The sequence below is a fragment of the Tyto alba genome, unplaced genomic scaffold (genome assembly GCF_018691265.1).
Source record: "Tyto alba isolate M040663 unplaced genomic scaffold, T.alba_DEE_v4.0 Super-Scaffold_6, whole genome shotgun sequence".
In the NCBI taxonomy this organism is placed as follows: domain Eukaryota; kingdom Metazoa; phylum Chordata; class Aves; order Strigiformes; family Tytonidae; genus Tyto; species Tyto alba.
In genome coordinates, this window is record NW_024881327.1 from 39,171,926 (window position 1) to 39,196,040 (window position 24,115).

The 24,115-nt window shown below is 38.2% G+C and overlaps 2 protein-coding genes across 12 annotated transcripts in view; both read left to right on the forward strand.

Moving 5' to 3' along the window:
* PROM1 (prominin 1) overlaps positions 1-12,053 on the forward strand; it is a 67,529-nt gene extending 55,476 nt beyond the window's left edge. For 10 of the 11 annotated variants that reach the window (XM_042807865.1, XM_042807870.1, XM_042807869.1 and 7 more), the window contains 6 exons: positions 2,067-2,147; positions 2,226-2,294; positions 2,857-2,949; positions 4,487-4,602; positions 7,884-7,924; positions 8,155-12,053. In XM_042807865.1, coding sequence (XP_042663799.1) covers positions 2,067-2,147; positions 2,226-2,294; positions 2,857-2,949; positions 4,487-4,602; positions 7,884-7,902 — 378 coding nt within the window. In that variant the 3' untranslated portion in view covers positions 7,903-7,924; positions 8,155-12,053. Of the gene's footprint in view, positions 1-2,066; positions 2,148-2,225; positions 2,295-2,856; positions 2,950-4,486; positions 4,603-5,306; positions 5,331-5,708; positions 5,778-7,883; positions 7,925-8,154 lie in introns of all 11 variants that reach the window. The other variant, XM_042807872.1, reaches the window with a different exon arrangement.
* A 131-nt stretch (positions 12,054-12,184) lies between these two features.
* On the forward strand, positions 12,185-12,811 carry FGFBP2 (fibroblast growth factor binding protein 2). The gene has a single exon (XM_032984409.1). The coding sequence runs from the start codon at positions 12,185-12,187 to the stop codon at positions 12,809-12,811; it is 627 nt and encodes a 208-aa protein (XP_032840300.1).
* The last annotated feature ends 11,304 nt before the right edge of the window (positions 12,812-24,115 follow it).

Below are 24,115 nucleotides of genomic sequence, written 5' to 3' on the forward strand. Positions count from 1 at the left end.
ACGCTCTTTTTCTCAGTCCCTGTTTTGAGGAGTTACAAGACAGCTCTCGCAAACAGGAACATTTTTATGTGTTTTAAATCCATCTGCTACATATGCAGGGCATATATTTTTAGTACAGTTTTTTCTGTTTCTAGCTATTCTGTTACTGGAAGAGATTGTAATGCATTGAGGTAGTAACAGGGATTTAGGTATCTCTTCTACACAGCTTTTTTTACCCTGGCTTTCCATTCCTTATAGAGGAGGGGAAAAAAGAAAAAAAAAAAAAAAGAATGTTTGGGACATTTTTTGAAGCATGAATTGTAAACTTAATCGTCACATGATAAAATAGACTTCAGTACAGTTCCAGATATTATGTTTGTTTATGTTCCTAAAAATGTAGATGTGTTTTCTAGAATCCTTGAACGCAGAACTTGGGAGTGACAACTAAGAAACCAAATGCACAAATACAACTGAGAAAAGAGAGCTTTTTTGATGCACATCCTCAACCACCTTTTGTCCAATGTCCAGGTCCCACTAGAGCCTGTTTCTTTAGCATCTTACTTGCTACCACCCTGCGTCTGCAGCATCAGCCTTGCAGTGGGAACCTGGATCTGTATAGAGACTTCCCCAGGGCAGCCCATGTTTCCTTCTGTGTAGCAGCTAGTGCTGGCACCACAATGACACCAGCTGCCTTCATGCTCTGCCAGACTCGGGAGAATAAGCAACAGGATGGTCAGTTTTCTGGCAACAGAGCTTTCTGTTGCTACCAGCCTGTCTCAGCTCTGGTAGCAAGAATCCAGCCACACTCTAGCACTTAGGAGTCTGTTGTGGTTTAACCCCAGCTGGCAATTAAGCACCATGCAGCCACTTGTTCACTCCCCTGCCCCACAGTGGGATGGGGGAGAGAATCAGAAAAAAAAGTAAAACTCGTGGGTTGAGATAAAGACAGTTTAATAGGACAGAAGAGGAAGGGAAAATAATAGTATTGATAATATTAGAATATACAAAACAAGTGTTGCACAATACAATACACCCACTGACTGATGCCCAGACAATCCCCAAGCCATGGTGTCTCCCGGCCAGCTTCCCCCAGTTTATATACTGGGCAGGGTGTCATGGGGTATGGAATCACCCCTTTGGCTCATTTGGGTCAGCTGTCCTGGCTGTGTCCCCTCCCAGCTTCTTGTGCGCTCCCAGCCTCTGTTGGCAGGGCAGTATGAGAAGCTGAAAAGTCTTTGATTTTATATAAACACTGCTTAGAAAGAACTAAAACATCAGTGTGTTATCAATGTTATTCTTATAAGTACAAAACACAGCACTATACCACCTACTAGGAAGAAAATTACCTTTATTGCAACTGAAAGCTGGACAGGGTTGTAGTCAGAACAGCCTGATGGGCCATACCTAGCTCAGTTCTTCCCATCCACAGTGGCAGACCAGCTAGATTTCTTTTAAAAATCTGTGATTTGAACCTAGATGGGGATGTAAAAAGGCATGAAATAAGGTGTTGGTAAGAAAAGGATGATGTTTGACCCTTAAGTATGTTTAAGGAACATCTCTACAGTTTCAGGCTGTATGTACATTATCCTTCCTGTGTATTCTTTGAGAGACTTTATGGAGTTGTAAATATATTGAAGGATTGTCTCAACCCTTTTGGATATTGATTAGCAGCATATTCTAACCGCATAGAATAATGCGCCAGTAATCAAGAGTTGTAATAGTATATGGCTCACTGTTTTCCTATGCACTGTATGTGGCTGTAGTGTATATACATACACTGATGAAAGTATTTCTACACGTAATGAAAGGTAAGAGAATGGAAAACTGATCTAGTATATAAATTAATTACAGAGGTTCCAGGAAAATACAGTGTTTGTAACCACTGATACCTTCCTTTTTCAGTAGTGAGAGTTCTGTCAGGTGATCATGAATCCTTGGGCAAGCTCATGTTCTGTCTGGAACTGCATGTTTTGTCAGGACAGTGATGCTGGTTTATCAAGAGAGTTGGTTCCCAACAGTGGCTGCAGAGCCATTGTAACAGCCTGAAAGGGCTTTATTTATATTAAACTCTGTCTTTTCCTCTCCAGGTTAAGGTGAAAAATGTCATTAGTGCTGTTAATGCTGCTCAGCTTCTCATAAATAACAACGCTTCTCTAGTTATTGTCCAGGTAAGCTTTATTTGATCAAAGTACCTTAATCTATGATGTCATAGAGATAGAGGTTCACTTATTTTTGTCTGTTCCTAGGAGACTAAAAAGTACATGGATACCGTAGTTGGCTACTTTGAGCAGTACATTGGCTGGGTCAAGGAGTCGGTAAGGTGCATTTACTTCATTGAAGAAGCTGTGTTTTTAAAAAAAACCAACCAAACAAACAAACAAAAAAACCCTAAATAATAATAATAATAATAATAATAATAATAATAAAAATGTTACTTAGTATATTTTATAGTTTCAGTTTGTAAGATATTCATACTTATTATGAAGAGGAAGACTTGTCTTCTATAAATAGTTTTGTTGTGTTTGAAGTAGAATAGAAATGATGAGTTGTGTTGATTGGAATAAAATGCAAATTTAACATAGTATCGTTTCTCCAGGGCTAGCCTAAAATCTACTATTTGTGCTAATACTGCACTGAGCCTGACCCTGCAATTAGCATCTTGTTTTATTTTTCTTTCTTGAGCTGCAGCATTGAGAAAGTAAGCTGATGTTTTCAAGATGTTTGGTTGATAGCATATCCCACTGGAATTTATTCTGAATTTGGATAGGGTGAGAGATAACAATTTAGCAAACAGTATCTGTGACTGTAAGCAAGTTGTGAGATTTTTATTTTATTCTGTTAGATACTTCAAACTGTATTTTTTTAAATCTCTTTCAGATTGCCATGGAGGTAGCAGCATGCAAGCCTATTGCCAATGTGGTAGATACAGCAGTAGATATTTTTTTATGCAGCTATATAACTGATTCCGTGGTAAGAAATATTTTCTGTTACTCAAAATTGGGGCATCAAGTGGGAAGTTCTTTGAACATAAATCTGCATTTAATTATTCTGCCTAGACTATTCTGAAGTACGATAATAAAGTGTCACATCCAAAGTTATGCAAGAAAAGAAATGTTCTGATCTGAATCAAGTCCAAAGCCAAACCGGTGCTGGACTTGTTTTAGGTTCTCATTAAACTTAGGCTTCTATTAGAAAGAATTCTGTGAAATTAACTGTTCTTACTAAATTTCTTCCAACTTGAATTGCAAAGTCAATACAGTACCATTGGTTTGGAATAAAAATTCTGGAGAGGGTGGGTTTCAGTTTGCTTGATTCTGAACCAGTTTGGAGAAGCATAAGATCTTGAAGTTTCAGCTGTAAAAATTTCTAACTGAAGAGGATGGGGCGGGGACAAGAAGTGAGTGAGAAATACCAAGGAAAAACTTTCTCAGGTGTCTTTCCTGGAATCTAGAAAACCTGAATGAGGTTTTATCACTTAAGTTATAGCAGACAGATCTTGATTCATACCTGTACAGTGGAGACTTTGAGCGTGACTGGTAGCAGTATGTAAGGACAATATTGGCTTTTTCATCTTGCCAAAAGAGCTTGCAAAGAGGACAGCGTGTATTAAATATAAAATAAGAAACCATGTGCCTGGAAACCACCTAAACCACCTCTTAGCTATTACTTAGCTTTATGACACTTTTAGCCAGGTCTGAATCATACCAACAGTAAATGCATTTAATCAGTCAAAACCAAAGCACTCTAACCTTGAAGTGCTTAACCTTTATAATGCTTACCATGAAAACCTCCTAACCTGCCAGAATCATATTGTATTCATTGATTATCTCATGTTACAGAGTTTCTGTTCTGCTTTGTGTACTTACTAACCATCTAGTGGGAGATGGTGGACCAAAATTTTTCCGATGATAGAACTTCGCTGAATAACTTAAGTCAAAGTGCCTCCAGCCAACACAAATCAAATTTGAAAAATCATCATTTTAACATCTGGTGATAACTCAGTTCAGCTGTATGATAATGAAATTAGTCACACAAACAGGCTGCAGTTAGCAAGTTAAAAAGTACCCTGAGAAAGTGCTGGAAACTCAGATTTTGACAAGAACCACAAGGAAGACAAATACTTTAAAATACCAAGAAAGAAGAAAGAAATAATTTGGCTAGTAAATGAATGCTGAGACACAAAATTACTTTCTAGCCTGAGGCTGACTATGCTGCAATATCTTCTTAGGGCACTCTGGCTGTGTATCTTTGAGCAACGTTGGACATATTAGTGTTTGGTTACATTTGTAAGACGGTCGTGTTCTTTCGTTCACATTGATAGTTGAGAATGCTTAAAATGCCCTGTTCTGCACTAGTATAAGGAGCTTCAGATAGTCCGTAAGACCAGTGCAACAAATTTCTACTGTGTTCTTCCTCTAGCAATGCTTAGAATATACAGCAAAGATTCAGTAGTTTTCTGATAAATTTTCTCTGTGATCATTTTTTCCTGGGTTTTGCTTTGTTTCAGAATACCTTCTGGTTTGGTTTGGGAGGTTCTTCAATATTTTTAATTCCTGCCATAATTTTTGCTGTAAAACTCTCCAAACACTATCGTAGAATGGATACAGAGGATGTATATGATGAGTAAGTATATACTCCTAAGTAAGCTAATTGGCAAATGGATTTAAATGTTTTTTCTAGTGCCTCACATGGAGACAATATAATCCTTAAATCTTCTGTGCTGTCAGATTAGAACTGCACGTTCTTGTGCAATGCTGCAGGTCTGTGTTGGTGCCTGCAAAGTGCTTGATGCAGGTGGGCTTTGGTTGCCTTGGCTTGCCGTGATTCTCTGCAAATACTGCCAGCTTTGACTTTGAGAATTTCAGAATGAGGTCTTCAGAGCTTTGTGTACGGTGTTTACATAAATATTTTGCAAAAGTGCGAGTGATTAGCTTTGCTAAGTAGCCTGTTAAGGTGAACTATGCCTGCTTTGTAATCTCTTTGAATTAATTATTTGCTTTCTTACTGTGTTAGTTATTCTTAACCAGTCTTTCCTTTTTCAATTGCAGTTCCTCTGTCTCAGGGACTTGGCATTTTACTTTATGATAACTGTTCTTACATATTTTCACATCAGTTTTGTTTTTACTGTTTGTTTGTTTTTGGTTTTTTTTCCTATTCTTTGTTTTGCTCATTATTCAGTTAGCCTGTGCACTGCATTTCTCCAGTTTCACACTGCTCATTTTTCATTACACGTTTACAAGTCAGTAGAGTAGAAACGGGCATGTACAGCTAAAATTGTTCAGCTATTAGTGTCTAGTTAATTATTCCTCCTTTTCTGTGTTTTTTAGTGTCGACACTATACCCATACAAACGTAAGACATTTTTGCTGGTATTGTTAAAATTATTTTATTCAGGTGGGAGGGTTTATATTTTTAATATAACTTGTTACTTCAAAAGAGGTAACATGTTCTGTTTCACCAGGATTTATAGATTATATTACAATATCCAACTTGACAAGAATAGTAAAATAATTAAATACCTTCGGGAGACTATAAAAATATTTTAAAATGTAAAATATAATTATGCCATAATTCTGGAATGTGACAAACAAAAAGTTATATTCTATTGTACAGACACAGTTTATCTTTGCATATAATGCCATCATCCATGTACATGTCTTAGAAGCCATACTGTACATAGTACATCTTACAGTTAACATGGTCTTTCTCGGTGTATTTATTTTATTACAGTACGGAAAATGGTAATAATGGTTATCATAAAGAACATTTATATGGTATACACAATCCTGTTTTTACAAGGTAAACCAAGTCTGAAACTGCATGCCTTCATGTGTCCTTACTTAGTCTACTACTGTATTAATCACCCATCCAATTTTCTGCACGTTTTAAAGTGAATCACTTAATTCTTCAGTTATAGTTTTTTGCATGATTACTCACTGTAGCAAATGCTGTATGATTTATATTTCTCAAATATTCTTTACATAACAACAGATATTGTAGTAATTTCCACGGTTTAACAAAACAGTTGCCTAAATTTGATCTTAAAATCCAGGTAATTAGGTATTTATCTAGTGCAGTGAGTGGTCCTAAATTGCTAAATATATGAAAATACTCTGATAGCAGATGGAAGGGATAGGAAGGGATGCATTCCTACTCCTGAGTTCTCATATTTTTTTTTTTTATGATGGTTAGAAGAGCTTTTTCTGTGCAAAAGGCAGGTGATCCAGGGTATGCAGAAAACATGAACAGAGAAAATGGGTGTCTTTGCATGGGTAGAACTAGTGTAACATCACAAAACAATGAATTTAAGTTATGTTTAAAAAGGAGATGTGGGTTCTTTTCTGTCTCTACAACTTCTGTACTGTAAAAACATAGCTAGTTGTGAGACTTTCAGTTTCCATTGGGGTAACATAGGATGTCCCACAACTTCGGTGTTTGTGTTTGCAAAATATTTGAGTTGCTTAAGGAAGGATCTAATTTCTGATTGAAATCTGTAGCTCACTGTGCCTTAACTTGCAACGTAATGACTGAAAGTATGGGGTGAGTATTGGCAGAGAAATAAGATCTCACCATTCATTCAATCTGTTATAAATAAATACCAAGAGAGCTGAAAGTTTGGAAGTCTTGCCAGATTCTATGGCTGTGTCAGTTGTATATTATTATTTATTAGAACTGTATTTTACAATAATTTACTGACCAAATCTTGATTCCACATTTCCTTCTGAAGGAAGTATTTACATATAACAATGTTTTTAATGATATTTAAGATCACAATTATCATGGTCTGTTCTGCAACTTAAGGGTACTCCCTAAATTAATCTACAAGGTGTTTAATTCAAAAGTACTCTCCACTGGCATATCTAAGGATTCTCAGTTTTAAGGACTTTCAGTATTTTACATAGGAGGGAAATAATCAGGCCTTGGAAGTCCCATTCTGATCTTTGAATCTTTAATATGGATGTTGATAGTCTTGAGGTTCATAGCATGTTTTCTGTGATGTTTCAGTGATTCATGAATAGTTTAATACAGTGTTCCTGAATAAGTTAAAAATTGCTAACATAAAATAATGTTTTTAACAAAGAGCCACTAGTTTGGTCCTGACTTCCTGTTCCTAAATTTTAAGTTACTCTAAATGGGCTTCCATAATAAAATGTAAGGATTCAATTGGAAACAATGTTGTCTTCTGATATGCTGAGATAATTTGGAAAAATGTTAATTGTATGAGATACATGCTTTGGATTTTTCAGTCTGGGATTCCCATAGCAATAGACCCATGTTTTTAACTTTCAGTTCAGCAAACTCTTGGCTTGTATGCTATCCTCAATTTTTCTCATTTCCTACAGATTATTTTGGGAGATACTTTGAGAGCTATGATTTTCAATAGATCTCTCTACACCTGTACTTTTGCAGGTGTAAAGAATCCCATAGGGGTGTTTTTTTGCCCTTTTAAGTCAGCTGGATTAATTTGCTGGAAAGAGATGCAAATATCTTTATTTATAAAAGATTTAAATACAAGTATGATATCTATATGAAGTATATTTATATTTGTATAGATATCTCGCATAAGTGCTCTTATATACATGTCAAAGATACAAAAAACCTCAAATGCAGCCACCATTTTTGTGAGAGCAGAATCGGAGGCTGAATTAAATTCTCAAAGGAATGGTGTTGAATATATAATCCAAGCATTTCTATCTATCATGAAACAAAGATAACCATAAAGGTTGGTAGAGAAAACCATGAATCTGTTTCCTGTTGTTTGAAAAAAATCTTGATTAAATGGGTATAAATTTGATAACACTTTGTGCCAACTGAGCTTGTCTCACTTCAGTTAGACATGGTGTTTCTGTTCCATTTATGGGCAAAAGAAAATGATTGTTTTGCTGTGTGTTTTTTCTTATATAGCTCTGTGGAACAGTGGTAATACATGCTGGAAACATTAATGGGTAAGTAATAAGCTTTTTAAGTCAATTCTAGGTCTTACTACTTTACTAATTTTAAGAAGGCTGCTCTGCTTTCTATAACATGAGTGCTGTAAGGTTTAAAATTAAAAAAATAAAAAATTATTAAACCATATTGATGTTCATGTGAAAATTTATGCCATTGTTCTGCTTAAATTACATTATAATTCTGTCTTCATCAAATTTTCCTGAATTGTTTTTGTGATTATTTCCAGGCTGTATAAATGAGGCTCAAGATTCTTCTACAGGAGTATACCATTATTCTTCCAAGTATATTGGCATTTGCATTCATCTTCCAAATCCTGAGCCACTTGTTTTATGTCACCCGTACTGTAAATCCCAAATGTACTATTGAATGTTATGCCATAAACTACTGTACAGAATATTTTGTGATCAGGGCACTGCCTCTCGAATACCACTGTTCAAGGCTTGAATTAAAATGTTTTTTGTTTTTTACTTTTTTACACTGGGCTTTCTACCTTACATCACAGTATATAAATTAATTAGATTAACAGCCTTTCCCTAGCAATCTTCTGACAATTGGTCAAGTTCTTATCTTAAATTGTTGATTTGTGTTAAATACAGTACATACACGTTTACATAAAAATACATTTTGTATACAGAGACTTTTGTATATACCTTTTTCTTAAAACTTATAAGTGTTTAGTTAAGATTTTAATATTGTATAATAGTCTTCACCAATGAATTTACCAGCATGATCAGTGTTGCTATTTGGTGCTCTTGAATGACCACTTTGGACTAAATTGGAATTGTCATGGGATCCACAGTGTCTCTCTGTGTCTCTGAAAAGTTCGGTTGCAGTTTTGTTTTCTCTCTTATTTTTTTAATTATTTAATATTTAGTGGGGTTTAGAGTGTAGACCTAAAAGGAACTTTGGAGAAGTATGTTTTGAAACTCTTCAGGTGGGAGGGTTGGGAGTGTGAGTGATGTGTAATACAGTGAAAAAGCTAAGCTTTCTAGAGTTCAGTAGTACTCAGAGAGCATGAGACACGTCATATGTTGGTGATTTTTAGAATCCTTTATGTTTTCTGTCTCAGTTTTCCTCATTCATGCTCATTTCTATAAAGTCCTTAATAGAATCACTGTTAAGCTGTGACTCTTTCAGGGGGCAGTGATACTATTTTGCTAAATAATTTTGAGATAATGATTTCCAATATTGAAATTCAAATGTGTTTAGCAATTGGAGTTAAAATTTGTACTATTAGAGTTACTGCCTTGAATTTAGGCATACAGTTGCATTGCTGAATTAGGTAACAGAAGAATTCATCAACAAGGCCAAAAGTATCTGTGTTACTAGTGTAAACCATTTCAGCGGGTGAAGTAATTGGGTATATTCATCTAAAATAGTGTCTCATACATCAGTATTGTTAACTTTGTTTCCAGAAAGGTTCATTGTCTTGAAGTAGGGATAATCCTATAAATCATTCGTATAATTTTAAAGAAATGCTGAAAAGTGATACCAGTCTTTAATCTGGAAAAAACTTAAATTTTTCATTTTTAGGTCATAAATGGAAACATTTGTAATTGACAGTATGTAGCATATGTGTATATGTAATGTTCAGAACTGCAGGTTTTTAAAAGTTTCTATTTTTAATTTGACAAAATGTTCCCAGTTCATTTAAATAAAAAAGAACTTGCTTAACTACCTGATGTTTGATTCTCAATTGTTTTGTTGTGTAGACCTGTCTCGGAAGAGTTGCACTGAGTTAAAATCGTATGAAAATTAATTATTTTTTTTTTACCCCGATTAAAAATTTCTGCTATATTTGACTTTTATCGATGACTTCAGCAAGATAAGAGACCAAGAATTGGAGCAGGAAAGACCGAAAGAATGTGGACTCTGGGTAAGGGAGCTTCTGACTTCCACAAAGGATGTGATTTATGCAAAGATGGTAGGGTTCAAGCTAATGAGTTGGGGAGGATATCCACATACCATGTAAGTACTCAAGGTGTAACTGCTTGCCACTGTTGTTTTCTGTAGCAGTGACAGCAGAATTAAATGTTTGCCAGTTCTTCAGCTCCCATAGTTCACTGCTGACATCCTGGCCAAACCTGTAAAAGGACTATTATTTTCCACTGATAAGGACAGATTGTGAACTGTTTCATCTAAAGCACAGGCAGACAGAGGTCACAAATGTCAGGTGGGAGTGAGAGAAACAGTTGGCAGTAACATGTTAACTATAGTACATAAATATACCAAAGCTCTTGAGTCTAAGCTTTGGTATTTGTCCTTATTCTTGTAGTCTGATTTGTTTTCACGATTACACTTTAAAAACTGTCAGAACAAGATATCTGAAAAAGTTCCTTTATACCAGTTAAGTAGTTTTGAACTCTTTAACAATTATTAGAACAAGAGAGATTAATGCCTCAGATTCTAATCTAGGAACTGTCAATGCTATTGTGCATAACCAAGTGTAAATAATACATTTGTTTGTCAAATATTAGGTCTTTGAGTGCTTGCAGTAGGGATTTTAATTCCTTGAAATGTGAAGTGGGCAAAAAAATTCTTCTCACTGGATGGATGATGGGTGAGGAAGCTCCCCAGAAAACAACAGAAGAGTGAATTGAAAATCTTAAGTAGGCTTGTACCATTGCTGTTTCCATTAAGACTTGACTGGAGAGCCACACCCCACTGGGATTTCAAAGAGACAGTCAGGAGGAACAAATGGCAAGAAGCTAGAAATGAGACTTCTACTAAAAATACTATCAAATAGCCTTAGAGAGGGGATGAAAAGAAAACAATGTTGTTCTCTCCATCAAATGATATTTAGTCATGGGGAACTTCATGACACATTCACTGGAAGAACAAGGTTCAGGCTACCTAAACGGCTGCTCCAGGTGCCACAGCAGCTAGGGACTCTGTCAAATATTGGAGAAGCATTTTTTGCATTTTGTTTTTTCTGCTTCACTGTCTGTGTTGAATGAATGTTTTTGCCTCGGTATTTTCTTTAGTGATACCTATTGAATGGCTAGATATACAAAGTGGTATTCTATTCCATTACGTATGGCCATTCTCAAACTCAGGGTTTCTAGCACCCCACAGCTATTCAAACATAGCTAAATAATACAGTACCCCTTCTAGAAGCTGTTCAGGTCAGGCTTGGGTGTCGGATACATGTCTTTGAAAGAAGTGCCTAGTGGGGTCTTATGAGACAGAAAAGTGCTGTGGCTTGCAACAGCACGGGAGGAATTTTTACCTTGTGACTTCCTGAATGCGAAGGGAGTTGCTGTGATTTTCTTTAGCTCTGCTTTTAGTTACTGCAGCAGAAACTCCTAGTACAGGATTCTGCACTAAAATATGTCTATTCATTTGCCTTTGTTTTCTGGCATTTTTACAGCTCATTTATTATGAGTAAGAAAATACCTATTAAAAGAAAAAAAGCGAAAAATGATAAAGCACATTGCTGACATGCTCTGGGGTCTATTCCTTGCTGCTGAGACCCATGATAAGCTAGGTCTGTTGTCTTACTCTGACTGAAAATAATCTATGATGTGAAAATTATAGTAAAACTTCCAAATGTTTGGTTTCTATTTAAGCCTGTAATACCTTATTTAGCTAAAGCTGTATTCCTTATCTTGTTTAAATATTTCAAGTTTTTAAATCTTTCATGGCTTAAAGAATGAGCAGTTGATTCTTCCATGTGTCCCCACTGCAAGTCATGTGCTAACAAAATGAAGTACTAAAGTTGGATCCTTACTGTGCAAATCCACAGAAAACCCATTCCACAAATCAGCCTGTATTAGTAGGACACATTTCAAATCATCCAGGTGGAGCTGCATAGATTGCTTTAGCACTTTTATCTTTTCTTACTTCAATATGGTCTTACAAGCTCTGACATGAAGATAGAGCTATAAGGCAGCTGGAGATTGGAAAATACCTGTTAAAAATCAAATATGACGTGTTCATCCTGGATAGGAATGTGCTTCTTGGTTATACAACTATCGTTCTGTATTTAACTGCATTTACAGGATTTGTCTTGTTACCTACTTGGGAGTTCACAGGTTATCCGACACTCCCTCAGGCTATAAATTATGGGCACATGCCTACTGAAGTGTGATTTATTATTTTTTTAAAAAAAAAAAAAACAACAAACTTTCATCCCATGTTTCACTGGAAAGAGGCTTCTTTGTCCACCAAGCCTTTAAATTGTGAGCAGCCTGTTACTTGCTGGTTTCGCTTTCTTGTATCGTGTTGCTCAAGGATCTCAGTCAGCTCCTCCGATCATGAAGAGTGTTGCTCTTCTTTTCCTAGTAGTGATCTGTGGCATGGGAGGATTGGGACAGAAGCTGAAGCCAAAGAAAAGAAGCAATGGTGAAGAAATCAATTTTCGGACTAAAACCAAAGATGTTTGCACAATGAGCATGAGTGGGGATGAGGAGAGGAAACTTAGAATTGAATGCAAGAGTCAAGGCATGTCCTACTGGTGTGAATTCACTGGAAAGCCATCAGTCTGTCGTGCTTTCAGAAACAATCCAAAGATTTACTGGAATCAGATCGCCATGGAACTCAGAAAGCTCCCGCACGCTTGCGAATCCACACAAGTGTTGAAGACCACCATGTGCCAAAAGGCTCCCACAGAAGCTCTCATGAGGCAGATAGCTGCTGGTATGGAGCCAGAAGATCTAGCAAACCAGGACAAATCAGCCCAGAAAACTTCCACTTCTATGAGGGGAGCAGAAAAAAGCTCTGTCAAGAAAATAGGGAAACCTCCAATACTACCTCTTATAAAACCAACCGAACGTGGTCAAGGGTCTGAAAATGAAACCGAGGCGATGAAACTGGCACGGCAACATTGCTGGGAATCCCTGCATGGTTTCTGCTCCTACATTATTGGCCTCTTTAGAGGTTAAGGATTTGCTTCAGGTAAAACTCCCATCTTGAAGCACAGCAGAATATACCTAAGAGTAATTCAGTTGTAGTTTTGTTTTGATTTTGGGGGTCTCTCAGGGGTGTGGACAGGGAGGTTCTAGGCTCATTCACTAAAATCTAATGTGGCCAAGCCTGTGCTGCGGCTTCTGAGGGGCTGGACACCCTAAACTCCCAGTGATGGCTACTAGTTCAGGACTCCTGACAGCCCTCTGTGAGGTCTTTAGTATGTACCGAGATGTTTGTCCTATCTGTTATTAATCCTATGGCATTTCAGTTCTAGCTGTTTGAAGTGGGCTTGTTTTCTGCCTTCTGTCATTCTTTTTCTCTTGCTGACTTCAGGATTTAAGCCAGTGAATTGGGATAAATAACATGCATCATCTAGAACAATTTAGAAATTAAGAGGATAAAGCTTGCTCATCAAAACTGCTAGCTAATCATTAACCATTTTATTTTTAAAAATTAGTTCATAAACAACTTGCAGAAATTAATAAGCCCAGACTGACTGTCCTGGTTTGTGGGTCTGTTTCTGTAGAGGTGGTAGAGGATCACATGCAGGCTCTTGTCTGGCAAGTCTTAGGTTTTCATCCAGGATTTAAAAAGGGAAAGACCTTGCAGAAGTGATCGGTTTTATACCCACTTCCATTTCTTCTCAGAGAGAGAAAACCAGGAACTGGTGGCTAAACCTGGTAAACTTGACAAAAATGGGAGTATATACAGCATGAACTAGCAAGTTGGTTAAAATGCTTAGGCTGATAATGATCTTACTTGTACTTAATACAGCAAAGTGACTAATTCTTTTTCTTTTTTGTTTTGCAGAGCAAAATTTTTACAGCTGAAGAAAGGTCCTTGCTGTAGTTTAATAATTTAGAAATAAGAAATTTGGTTTTGAAAATGAGTCATCTCTAAACCTTGTAGCTGTTTCCTCTTTGCACCTCTAAAATGAGACTTTCTAACAGCTCTGAAAAATGCATGAAACTGGATTGACTGTACTTGTGTTAGGATGAACTAGTTGTTTCTAGGTCTGTTACACACCAAGGTGAACTGCATTTCTGTAACCAAGGTTCCACTTTGAGTGCTGACCTTGAATAGGTTTGTGTGTGTGCTAATTCACTTCAGTTTGTTAGAGATGAAAGCTGTAAATGATGCTACAGTTAGTGCAAATAATAAAAATAAGATTTTTGAAAACATACTCAGTGTGCTTTCTTTAAATGGTACTACTTGTATAAAGTCATGGTGTTCAATACCTGTTTCTTAAGAGATTGTTTGTAAAATGTTTAAGAAAAGTTATGGGTCTGAGTCCTTTCTCACTGTGAACATGTTTTCATTAATAGTAATATTTTCAGTGTTACTACATTTATATTAGAATAATAAGTTTCAGCCAGCAGTGAAAAAAAGGTTGGAGAAATAAGAGTAACATAAAAATACTTTTCTAAATATAGCAGATTAGAAGTGTTCGTCTGTGATGCATCTGCAGAGTTCAGTGTTACTAGAATCTGTTAGTGGTAATATTACTGTTTGGCTTCAGTAAACAGTTTGAAAGGTAACTCATCTGTGCACTTGGACACTTGCATAAATCTCATCAAAATACAAAGCAAGACCTAGTAGCCTGTTGTCAGGTATATATTCAGATTGTTGTCATTTATATTCAGATTAATTTTTAACAATGATCCCTTTTGTTCCTAAGTGAGCTTTGCGACAGGGATATAACTGGAAAAACTTCGTACTACAGAGATTAGTGGTGTTCTGTATTTGCTGTTAAGCAGTTTCTGCAAGGCATTATTACACTTACGTACTTCCCTAGCTTTACTCGCAGATTTGTAATTCTTACTTCATCATTCCAGATTGTGACTGTTCAATCACTAGATTTTGTGCCTTGTACCAAAAAAAGCTTGAAATAATTTTCTGTCTCCAAACCCTTTGAAATATATGGAAAGGAACAGCAAGTCATTCACAGAGGATCACTGCAGAAGGTTGTATGTACAAGGCAAAAATGTAGCTTGAATGCTGATAAAATGCAAACACGTGCAAGTCTGTAATGTTTTCAGCCATAAATCTAATGTGGTTAATCTTCATTTGTAACTTCAATAATCCTTACAAGGCTCTTGTGCTGTGAGTAAAAAATATAGCAATATGCCTATTCAATTATTTCTATCATAGAAATGAATATGAATGTTTGATTTGCACACATGCAAAATGCATCAAAGTGATATTTGGGAACTATTTGGAAATGTTAAGGGCAGGTTGAGGGTTTTCTTGAGGTGTATTTTAAAAGTATTTTAAAACTCCTCTTTTGTATGATGCAAAACCCACACTGTTGCAGTAGTATCCACTACAGCAGTAGTGTCCTCAAAAATGAGACAGTGTCTTGCATTGAGAGAAGTCTGGGAGAATCAGTCACCAACCATACTGCTAGCTGGAGAATAGAGGAGGTTTCATCAGTTCACCAGAAGAACATTTTTCCCTTTGTGCCCTCTTCTGTGTATATGCACCAAGCCCAGAACGCACCAAAGTTGTCTGACACTTTGTAGAATTCTTGGTGATGCAGTCTAAAATATGTGGCCGTTGTTGATTCTGCTTAGTAGAGGACAAATGTCACATACACTTGCTAGTGCACTACTTCCTAGGGAACTTGTTTCACTAGAGCAGAGCTCTGCTGACAGGACTCTGTGCTTGGCACTGTGTTGTCTGGAATGACCACCTGAAGCTTCACTGTTGAAGTGGAAACTAGAAATCAAATAGTCTTACACCAAAGGCCCCTCTTTCATGACACGCCTTTTGTAAAATATCCATGATCCAAAATACATAGTTAAGCACTAGATTTTACACAAAGGAGAAGATTTTGGTACCAAGGTGATGCAGGGCTTGGATTGCATTTCATTAGGCAACACTATGCACCCTCAGCAAGTCAGTTAACTGTCATGATCTTGCTTTCAAAACTTGCTTTTAAAAACTGGATGTTAACTGAAATATTCCACCTTAGTGTAACAGTGCCATGATTGTATCAGCTACATTAACATTTAATTGTGTTTAATACTAGAAACATACAGTTGTGACATTTTGGTTACCTTCTTCATATGAAAGAGCTATTCATTAATGAAAGGATGAATTGAGAAGTGTTTATGGTGAGTTTAATGTAATTTCTGAGTACCTCGTGAATGAATGAAACCTGCTGTTTTATTCATTTTAGGTTAGCCTGTTAGTCCCCGTACACACAAGTACCTCGGGAAATCTGCTCAAGTGGAGATGGAATTTGTCTTTATTTTCTTGACAGAGGAACAGCAGGCAAAAATGTTTATCTGGATTCCTGCAACCATGGAGACCCCCGATATCTAGACCTGCTGCTGCTAATTCAGTGCAATATGAGGTAGTCCACCTCTATCAAGATCCTCATGTTTAGGTTCCCACAGAAGCATCATAAGTATTCACTCCTTTGACAAGGTAAGCCTCCAAGAAAAGCGAAATTATGTGTTTGGAGAACCTGTGTATTAAAGAGGATGTATTTAACACACCTTGTTAAGATCCAAGAAAGACTGGAGCAAGTCTAATGGAGAGCGACCCAGATGGTTGGGACTGCTGTATACTGTGAGGAAGGGGCAGGGGAGCAGGTCTTGTTCAGTCTGGAGAAGCCTTTAGGGGGGAGCTAATAGCTGCCCCGCAGTATATGTCAGGAAGCTATAGAGAATATGGGAGCTGGGCTTTTCGCTGACTTGTGTGATGGGAGAGAGAGATCATGGTCACAAATTGATATAGGTGAGATTCTGACTTAGTGCAAGGAAGAATGTTCACTTTAAGGAGGATAAACATAGGAGCAGGTTCCCCAAGGTTGCTCTAGAATCTCTGTTTGTGGAGCTTTTTGAGACCAACTGGATAAAGTTTAAGCAACATAGTCTGAATTCATTGTGACTCTGCTTTGAGTAGGAGGTTGGACTACAAACCTCCCAGGGTGCCTTCTGGCCTGAATGATTCTATGATTTGTAATGGAAACAGAGACGAAAGCTTAAAAGTTCTGATTATTTAATAATGAACACCTCTGTTAGAATCTGTGCCTCCTTAAAGTATAAAAAATGCTCTTGAACCAGGCATTCCAAGTATATCAAATCAAACGAGAGACTATTTTCTTAAGTATGTTCTGATGGCAGAGCCCGTCATTAAGTCGAATGCAGCGTCTTGGATAACTTCATGTTCGGTGCATCTGTCTTTTGGTACTTACTTTTATTTATCCTGGTTTTGACAGCAGAGGAAATCAACAAGAAATTCAGGTGTTAAGGAACACTGAATATCAGGTCTGTTTGCCTTAAGATCAAGTATCCAAAACTAAGAAGACTGCCATTTGCAGGGTATAGGTTATTTGTGTTACACGAAAAATGCCTCAATAATAATGTTGCTTAGTCTGCCTGTAAATCATGTCAACTATGCAGTACTGCACTCTGGTGTTTTCTGAGAGAATTGTTTAGGTATGCTTTTGGTCATTCTTGCATGATTTGCAGTCTTAAGTTTTTCATTCTTGAGTTTTCAATAAGTTCATAGTTGCTATGGCATGGATTTTAGGGACAGATATCTTCCACAAAAATAAGACAAAAAAGGAAAAACTACAGTTTCCTAAAGTTGCCCATTCCTGCTTCTTTAGGAGCTTTATGGTGGTTGATTTATTTTTTCTGTTTCACTTGCTGTTACTTTTGCCAATCTCTGCTTTCATCTCTGAAGAGGAGTTGGAGGCAGTACAGGAGATTGCTTTTGGCTATTTCTGCTTTCCCCTTACATACAAGAGAATTGTTGTGCTCAGACGTCACAGATTGTTTTACAGTGACAAAAAGTATGTGTTGCATATACAAAAACAGGAATAAGGAAAAAAAAAAAAGGTGGAACAGATGCAGTCAGTATGATGACAGGACATTGGTGTTCTCATGGACGCACCATGTCAGACATACTGAGATTCTGTCTATTTCACATCATGTATACAAAATTAACTGCATAAACATTAGGCAGGAGTCCAGGTGCTGAATTTCCAGAGAAGCTACATTACAGTATGTATAGAGCAGGAAAAAAACGAAGACGGTGTCTGATTTTCATGTTCCCCGCCCTGCCTCCCTCTCCTCACCAAGTTATAAAACTGTTTGCATAACCAGCTGCTGGCCGTGGGCATCCACCCTGTGGTGTGTTCCTGCTGCCGCCAGGCTTATAATGATTGTAGTCAGGAGGGGAAACAGAGGTGTCCTTTTAGGTCTGCTGGCTGCAGATGTAAAAACTGCTTTCCTCTATTGCTACTACTGCCGTCCATATGCAAATGGTCAAATTGGCTGCCCCTTTATTTGAATTACTGGTGTAATGTGGTGTGTGAGGGGCCCCTCCCCACATATGCAGCTGTAATAAAATTAAGAATTTGCCTCGGAACTAAAGAGGGATAGAAATTTCCCACCAAAGGAAAATAGTGAACAGAATTCAGGCTCTGAACTCTGATGGAGGGGCCTTGCCATTTCTTCTGCCAAAACAGCCTGGCAGGCAAGGCAGGAGTGCTGCCCACCTCCTGTCCTGTCCTCTCGCTCCCCCTTCGAGGCAGGCACAGGCCACGTGTGTGCTGCCACCAAGGTACAGACATGGTTCCTCCTTCCACACTCTGGAACTTCAATGTGGGAATCCACAAATTCACGTTTACAACGGGGAAGGGCTGTCTGTTGCCCTCACGACACACGGGAGACCTGGTCAGTGTGGGAAGGTGACAGGAGGGAAGCGTGGAGTAAGGTTTCCACATCTGCATGCAGAAAACGTTACCTGAGACCATCATGGCTCTTTGGTGCAATGAAGCTGAAGCTCAAGTGTTTGAGCAGTACCTGGTTTTGTGTGGGGGAAGAAGTTGCACTGCCTCCATGAGGGTTATCTCCCAAGTGAGCTGCCCGTGGCACAGGTGCGAGGGGGCTGTGCAGGCCCTGAGGGACTATTGTGTTGTGGGGCCATGTTGTGCTGTTGGGGTTGAGTTACGGCTCTGGGGCCCTGAGCAGGGCAGTTTGCTGGCAGATGTAGGCATTTCGGCTGTTTTGCAGGGTCTGGCTGGGAGCAGCAGCACTCAGGGATGGTGTGGCTGGCAGGACCCTGCCGTGCACCAGAGGCCAGAGCGGGAGAGACACCAGAGTCTTTCAAGTCGTGTTGGTGAATTTGGACCACGAGGTGGTGGGTTTGCCCCAAGGGTGGATGTCAGAACAGGCTGCAGAGATGTGGTTTGTCAGAACAAGATCTCAGCCTTTTCCTCAAGACCTGCCTCAAATACTGCTGTCCCCCATGACCCATCCCATGCCACCTTCTCTCATCAGAAAGGTGTTCCAAGATCTGTTGTTAAAACGTGTCCATAGAAATCCACATTGTGTTTGCCATGAAGGTAAGCTACACCAGGATGACAGGAGATATTTTTCACAATATACCAGACAAGAAGAGGGTAAGAGTGACTGAGTAGCACCAACAGGGAACGTCATCTGTAGCCTTCTGCTTCCCCTGCCTTCTTGGGCTTGCTATCTTTTACATAGTTGGAATCAATTCAGTAGCCTTTGGTTTTTGCTTCACACTGATCGCATGGTGCCTGGACATCATCTTGGCTCAGAGTGAGTCAACAACTGAAAGAAATCAGAAACACTGTTTTCCTTCAGCTTAGGGACCTATAAAACTTTTTATAGAACACTACATTTTTCACCTTGGCAGCAGCAGTGTCCTTTGGCAGGAACATACTTCATTTGAAGTACCATAGATGAACCACAGTGATTTGGTGGAACTTTTTTTTTTTCTTCTTATTCACTATTAATCATTTTTTTGTGGAGGATTGTGTCATAAATGTTTCTGACTTGGAAAGAACCCAGGATACAAAATTAAAGATTACCTTAAATTCTTACCACCAAGCAAGTTACTCTTCTGGGTATTTTTCATGGTCCTTTTTAAACATCTACATATTAGCTGAACTCGAATAGCAAAGACAAGTATATGACTACTTTGCAACTTCATCATAATTTACATGAGCAAAGAAAAGATACTGTCAAGGACTAGAAAATAGTGTAGAAAACTGACTGCTGTCAAGATCTTTGAGGAGACAGCCATGTTGTAAACATGAGAGAAAGGAAGAAATCCATCTGAAAAGGAAATCCTCAGGTAATTAATTTTCCACGTCATCATCATGTCTATTTTCTCCTGTGTTATCTAAAAGTTATTCAAAAGAAAAATAATTGTTGCTATTTAAAAAGACGTAAAAGAATTTAATTGCTAGTTTGCTTTCTACAACAGCTTTGTGTAAGTGTATCACTTGTCAGCCTGTAGACCTGGAAAGGAAAACTGAATACAACAGAATACTGAACTCAGCTAGAAGTTATTCAGTAGTAGAAACTGTTTAAAATTGTAATACATTTTATTTCCACATTGCCATTTGTACATATCAAGATGTTTGCCAAAAAAAAAAAAAAAAGGTAACTTTCTTGCATCCCTGACATAGACAAGTATTGTTATCCACCTCTAAAAGGTTAGGAAACAGAGGTATGTAAGGGGGCCTCTGACAGCAGATGTTTCAACAAAAGCTATGTTAAACAGTACTAGGTGTGTATTTAAGCAGAAACAAAAATTTAACACACGTTTTTGTAATTCCACTAGATGAGTACACACATGAGAACAAAGTCTGTCCCTCATATGCCCCAGCTTTTGACCCTGAATATGCAGTGAGGGCTCTCAAACAGAGCCAGCCTGCTACACAATTTTACTGTAGCTGTAATCAGTAGGTTTTGCATATAGATACAATAATGAAATTCTGCACTGCAAACTCCATCTCCTTCTCAGGTCTTGCTGCTTACAATTTTACCTGCAGGCATATCTGTTTGTCTGCATCTCATTAGTTCTTCCAGCTATAAATCTGTCATGCTGCAAAGTGCAGATTAATACTTAGTGTGCCCAGTGAATACAGACCTGCCTATGTGTGCCAGCACATAGTTTAATGTAAATCTCCCATCTGAATGCAATAGTGTTTCTCTGGTCTAGTTATGTTTGTATTTAATTAAAACCATTACTCTTTGGTTCTTTCTGTTCATTATTTCAAATATAATGATTCAGAGAAAAGAGAAAGAGCTGATAGAGAGGAATAAAATAGTATTTAAAACCTAGTCTGTGTTGCTATATAAAAAAAGCTTTGTGCAAATAGTAAGCAACTGGTATAGGGTATCTGGAGTAAGAGAGTACATATTGATGGGTTAACAGGAAAGGGCCCTTGAGATTTTACCGATTATTCAAAAAATAAAATTTACAAGTGTCTACATGGCAAGAAAACAGCAATGAAAAAGGTTGCTTTTGCCCTCTGTAGTCATTCTATTTTATAGCATCCTTAAAATAAATTACAGTTATTATTTTGTGAGATCATTTAATAGATTTTGTTTGTCTTCAAAAGTACCTTTGTTCTTTCAGATCAGAAACTGTCCAAATGTTATTACTTCTCTTCTTGATTTCAACCTAATGCTGGAGTGAAGGCAGCCTGTCTGGTGCACCCCGTCTCACTCCCTACCGTGGCAGTGGGGCAGCTGTCGCGCCCTTTTGTGCTGCAGAAAACACTTCAGTCAGCAGCTTATCCTAGTTCAGAGCAGCTTTGGGCTTTTCGTGGTGCAGAAACACAGAAGGACTAAGGTTTCTTTACTGAGCTCAACTATAATTCAAAAAGCTATAAAATACTGTTCTCAAAAGGAATTGGCCAGCTCCATTTATTTTAAGTTCTGAGGTTAAAACCTGACCAGAGCTAACAGAAAGAATCCCACAACTGTCCCAACCTATTCTGAGGCCTGGTTTAAGGAAACAGTTTATAAAAGCATCAGGAAAGACTGCCTTACCACATGTGAGATGCACTCTTGTACTAATCAATAGTGGATGTGAGTTCAGACCATTAGACATTTATTAGAAGGGTGGTTTCCACACCAAATCTAGCAGCACCTGGAGTCTCTTATTTCTATATTTTCTTCCCATTCCTATTCAACCTCAAACCTTCAATCAAAACTGTTAAAAAAGATAACTTTTTGCAAGTTACAGGCATACATCGGCTATCCTTGTGATGACTGAAAGCTAGCTGAACAACCTTTGAGAACACCGTCTGTTTACCAGTTCAGCTGTGAGAACGGGCAGGGGAGACTCGATCTCTCTTCACACCACCTTTGTTTCTCCTTGAGGGGTGCAAGTGCATGGTGAGTGCCGGTGCCTACTCTCCAAAATTCCTGCAGAGTATCAGATGGCTCTGTTATCTTTTCTGTTTGCCCCAAGCCTAGTGCTTATTAGTATTTAATTAAGTCATTTGCACAGTGTCATCATCAACACGCAGATAATATTCCCTATATATTAATTGTTTTAAATATTGCATGAAATGATCTAGGATTCAGTTTCTGAAGGCTGTGGACAGGCAGTGAAGGAAGTTGTTATGGGAAGGCTGTTCTTTACTAAACACAGCCTTCAGTTCCGTTCCCAACCAGCAAGTTAGTTTATCAGGATTTAGGTCCTCTTTACCCTCTTCTGGAGAAAATCCCCAAATTCCATGATAGCATGATGTAGCACACAGATGTGAGATTCCTATACAGACACACAAGAGCAAAGAGAATTAAACATGAGTAAAAAGTTAGTTTGTGTAATTCATGTGATAACAGAGGAAAATGGGTAATTGAAACTAGAATTGTAACACTGGAGCATTAGCAGTGACATTCTGATATATGGAATTACTACATTGCTTTTCACCCATTTTCAGAAAATGGGTTTCTGGCTGGGTTGAGTACCTCTTAAAACTATCATAAATATTTAGAACAATGCTAGTCCTCTGCAAACCCATTAAAAAAAATATTAGTACCTAGTGTTTGGGATTATAAATTTCTTGTTTGTTAATGATCTCCACGTGGAGGAGCTGTAGAGTTAGAAATGATCCAAGGAAAAAACAGTTTTGAAAGAACAGTATAGTCAGAGACATTATATATTCTCTTGGTTAACTGGGAAAACCCAAAATCTATCAAAATGCTGAGGGATGTGTGTCCTTTCATCTTTTGCTAACCATCACAAGTTGCACTAGTACTTGGAAAGATGGGTCAAGAAACCTTTTTCTTTGTTAATGGCTTCTATTCACTATATGCTCAAGCATGATGATCTCAGTAAAATGAAGATGGCAAATTAGACTTCTCCATTCCTTTTATCCTTCCTCTGTGCCTTCAAAAACTGATGTCAGATGTGAAAATGCTGAGACCTACCAACCCACACAGTAGCTGTGAAACGTAGACCTTTATATTAATTCTTCTGAGTTTTCAGCAGGTCTTTACAGAGCCCCTTCAGATGTAAGCTCGTGAGCCTTACAGCCCAAGTGCATTTAAGAGATGCTTATACTATGTTTCAGTGATAACCCAAAGATTATGGGGGATAAACTTTATGGCTAATCCTGTCAGTGCATAGGTCAAGCTATGGTGGTTGACAGGACTTGTGTTAGTCCAAGATCACTTTTTCCTTGTCGTGGTCGGCAACCAACAACCGCAGCTGGTCACCCTCCTTCCCCCTCCCTGGGAATGGGGGAGGGAATTAGAGGGGTGAAGGGAGACTCGCAGGCTGAGATCGGAACTGTTTAATAATGGCAATAAAACGAGAACAATGATGATAATAGGCAAAAAAGGAAATACACAAACAGGCAATGTACAATGTAATTGCTCACCACCTGCTAACCAATCCCCAGCCCATTCCCAGCCAGCGACCCCGAGATACCAAGCTCCCACAATCGCAATCCCGGAAGCGAGAGAGAGAGAGAGAGAGCTCCTTCCCAACCACCCCTCCTCTATATAGTGAGCATGACGTTCCATGATATGGAATATTTCATTGGCCAGTTAGGGTCTGGTGCTCTGTCCATGCTCCCTCCCTGTGCCCTTGCGCACGGGCAGGACATGAGGAGTCAGAGAGTCCTTGAAGTCTCAGTAGCAGCTGAAAACATCAGTGTGCTATCAGCATTCTTCTCATACCAAACCCAAAGCTAAATCCAAAACATAGCACTCATCTAGTCCCTGTAGAGGAATATTAACTCTATTTCGGCCCAAACCAGGACAGTCTCTTCAAATGTAGCAATCTAAATCAGCAAAGGAGTTGTCACAACTGTGAATGTACCTTCTTGTTTTTGCTGTGATAACTGTCATGGTTTAGAGGCATGGAGCCAAGGCGGTATCAGTGTAGCTTGACCATCAGTATTTTTAGCAAAGGGGAAGCTCTGCACATGGACTGAACTTTCTGCTGGTTTCTTTCCAACCAGAATCCACTAAAATAAAAATTTC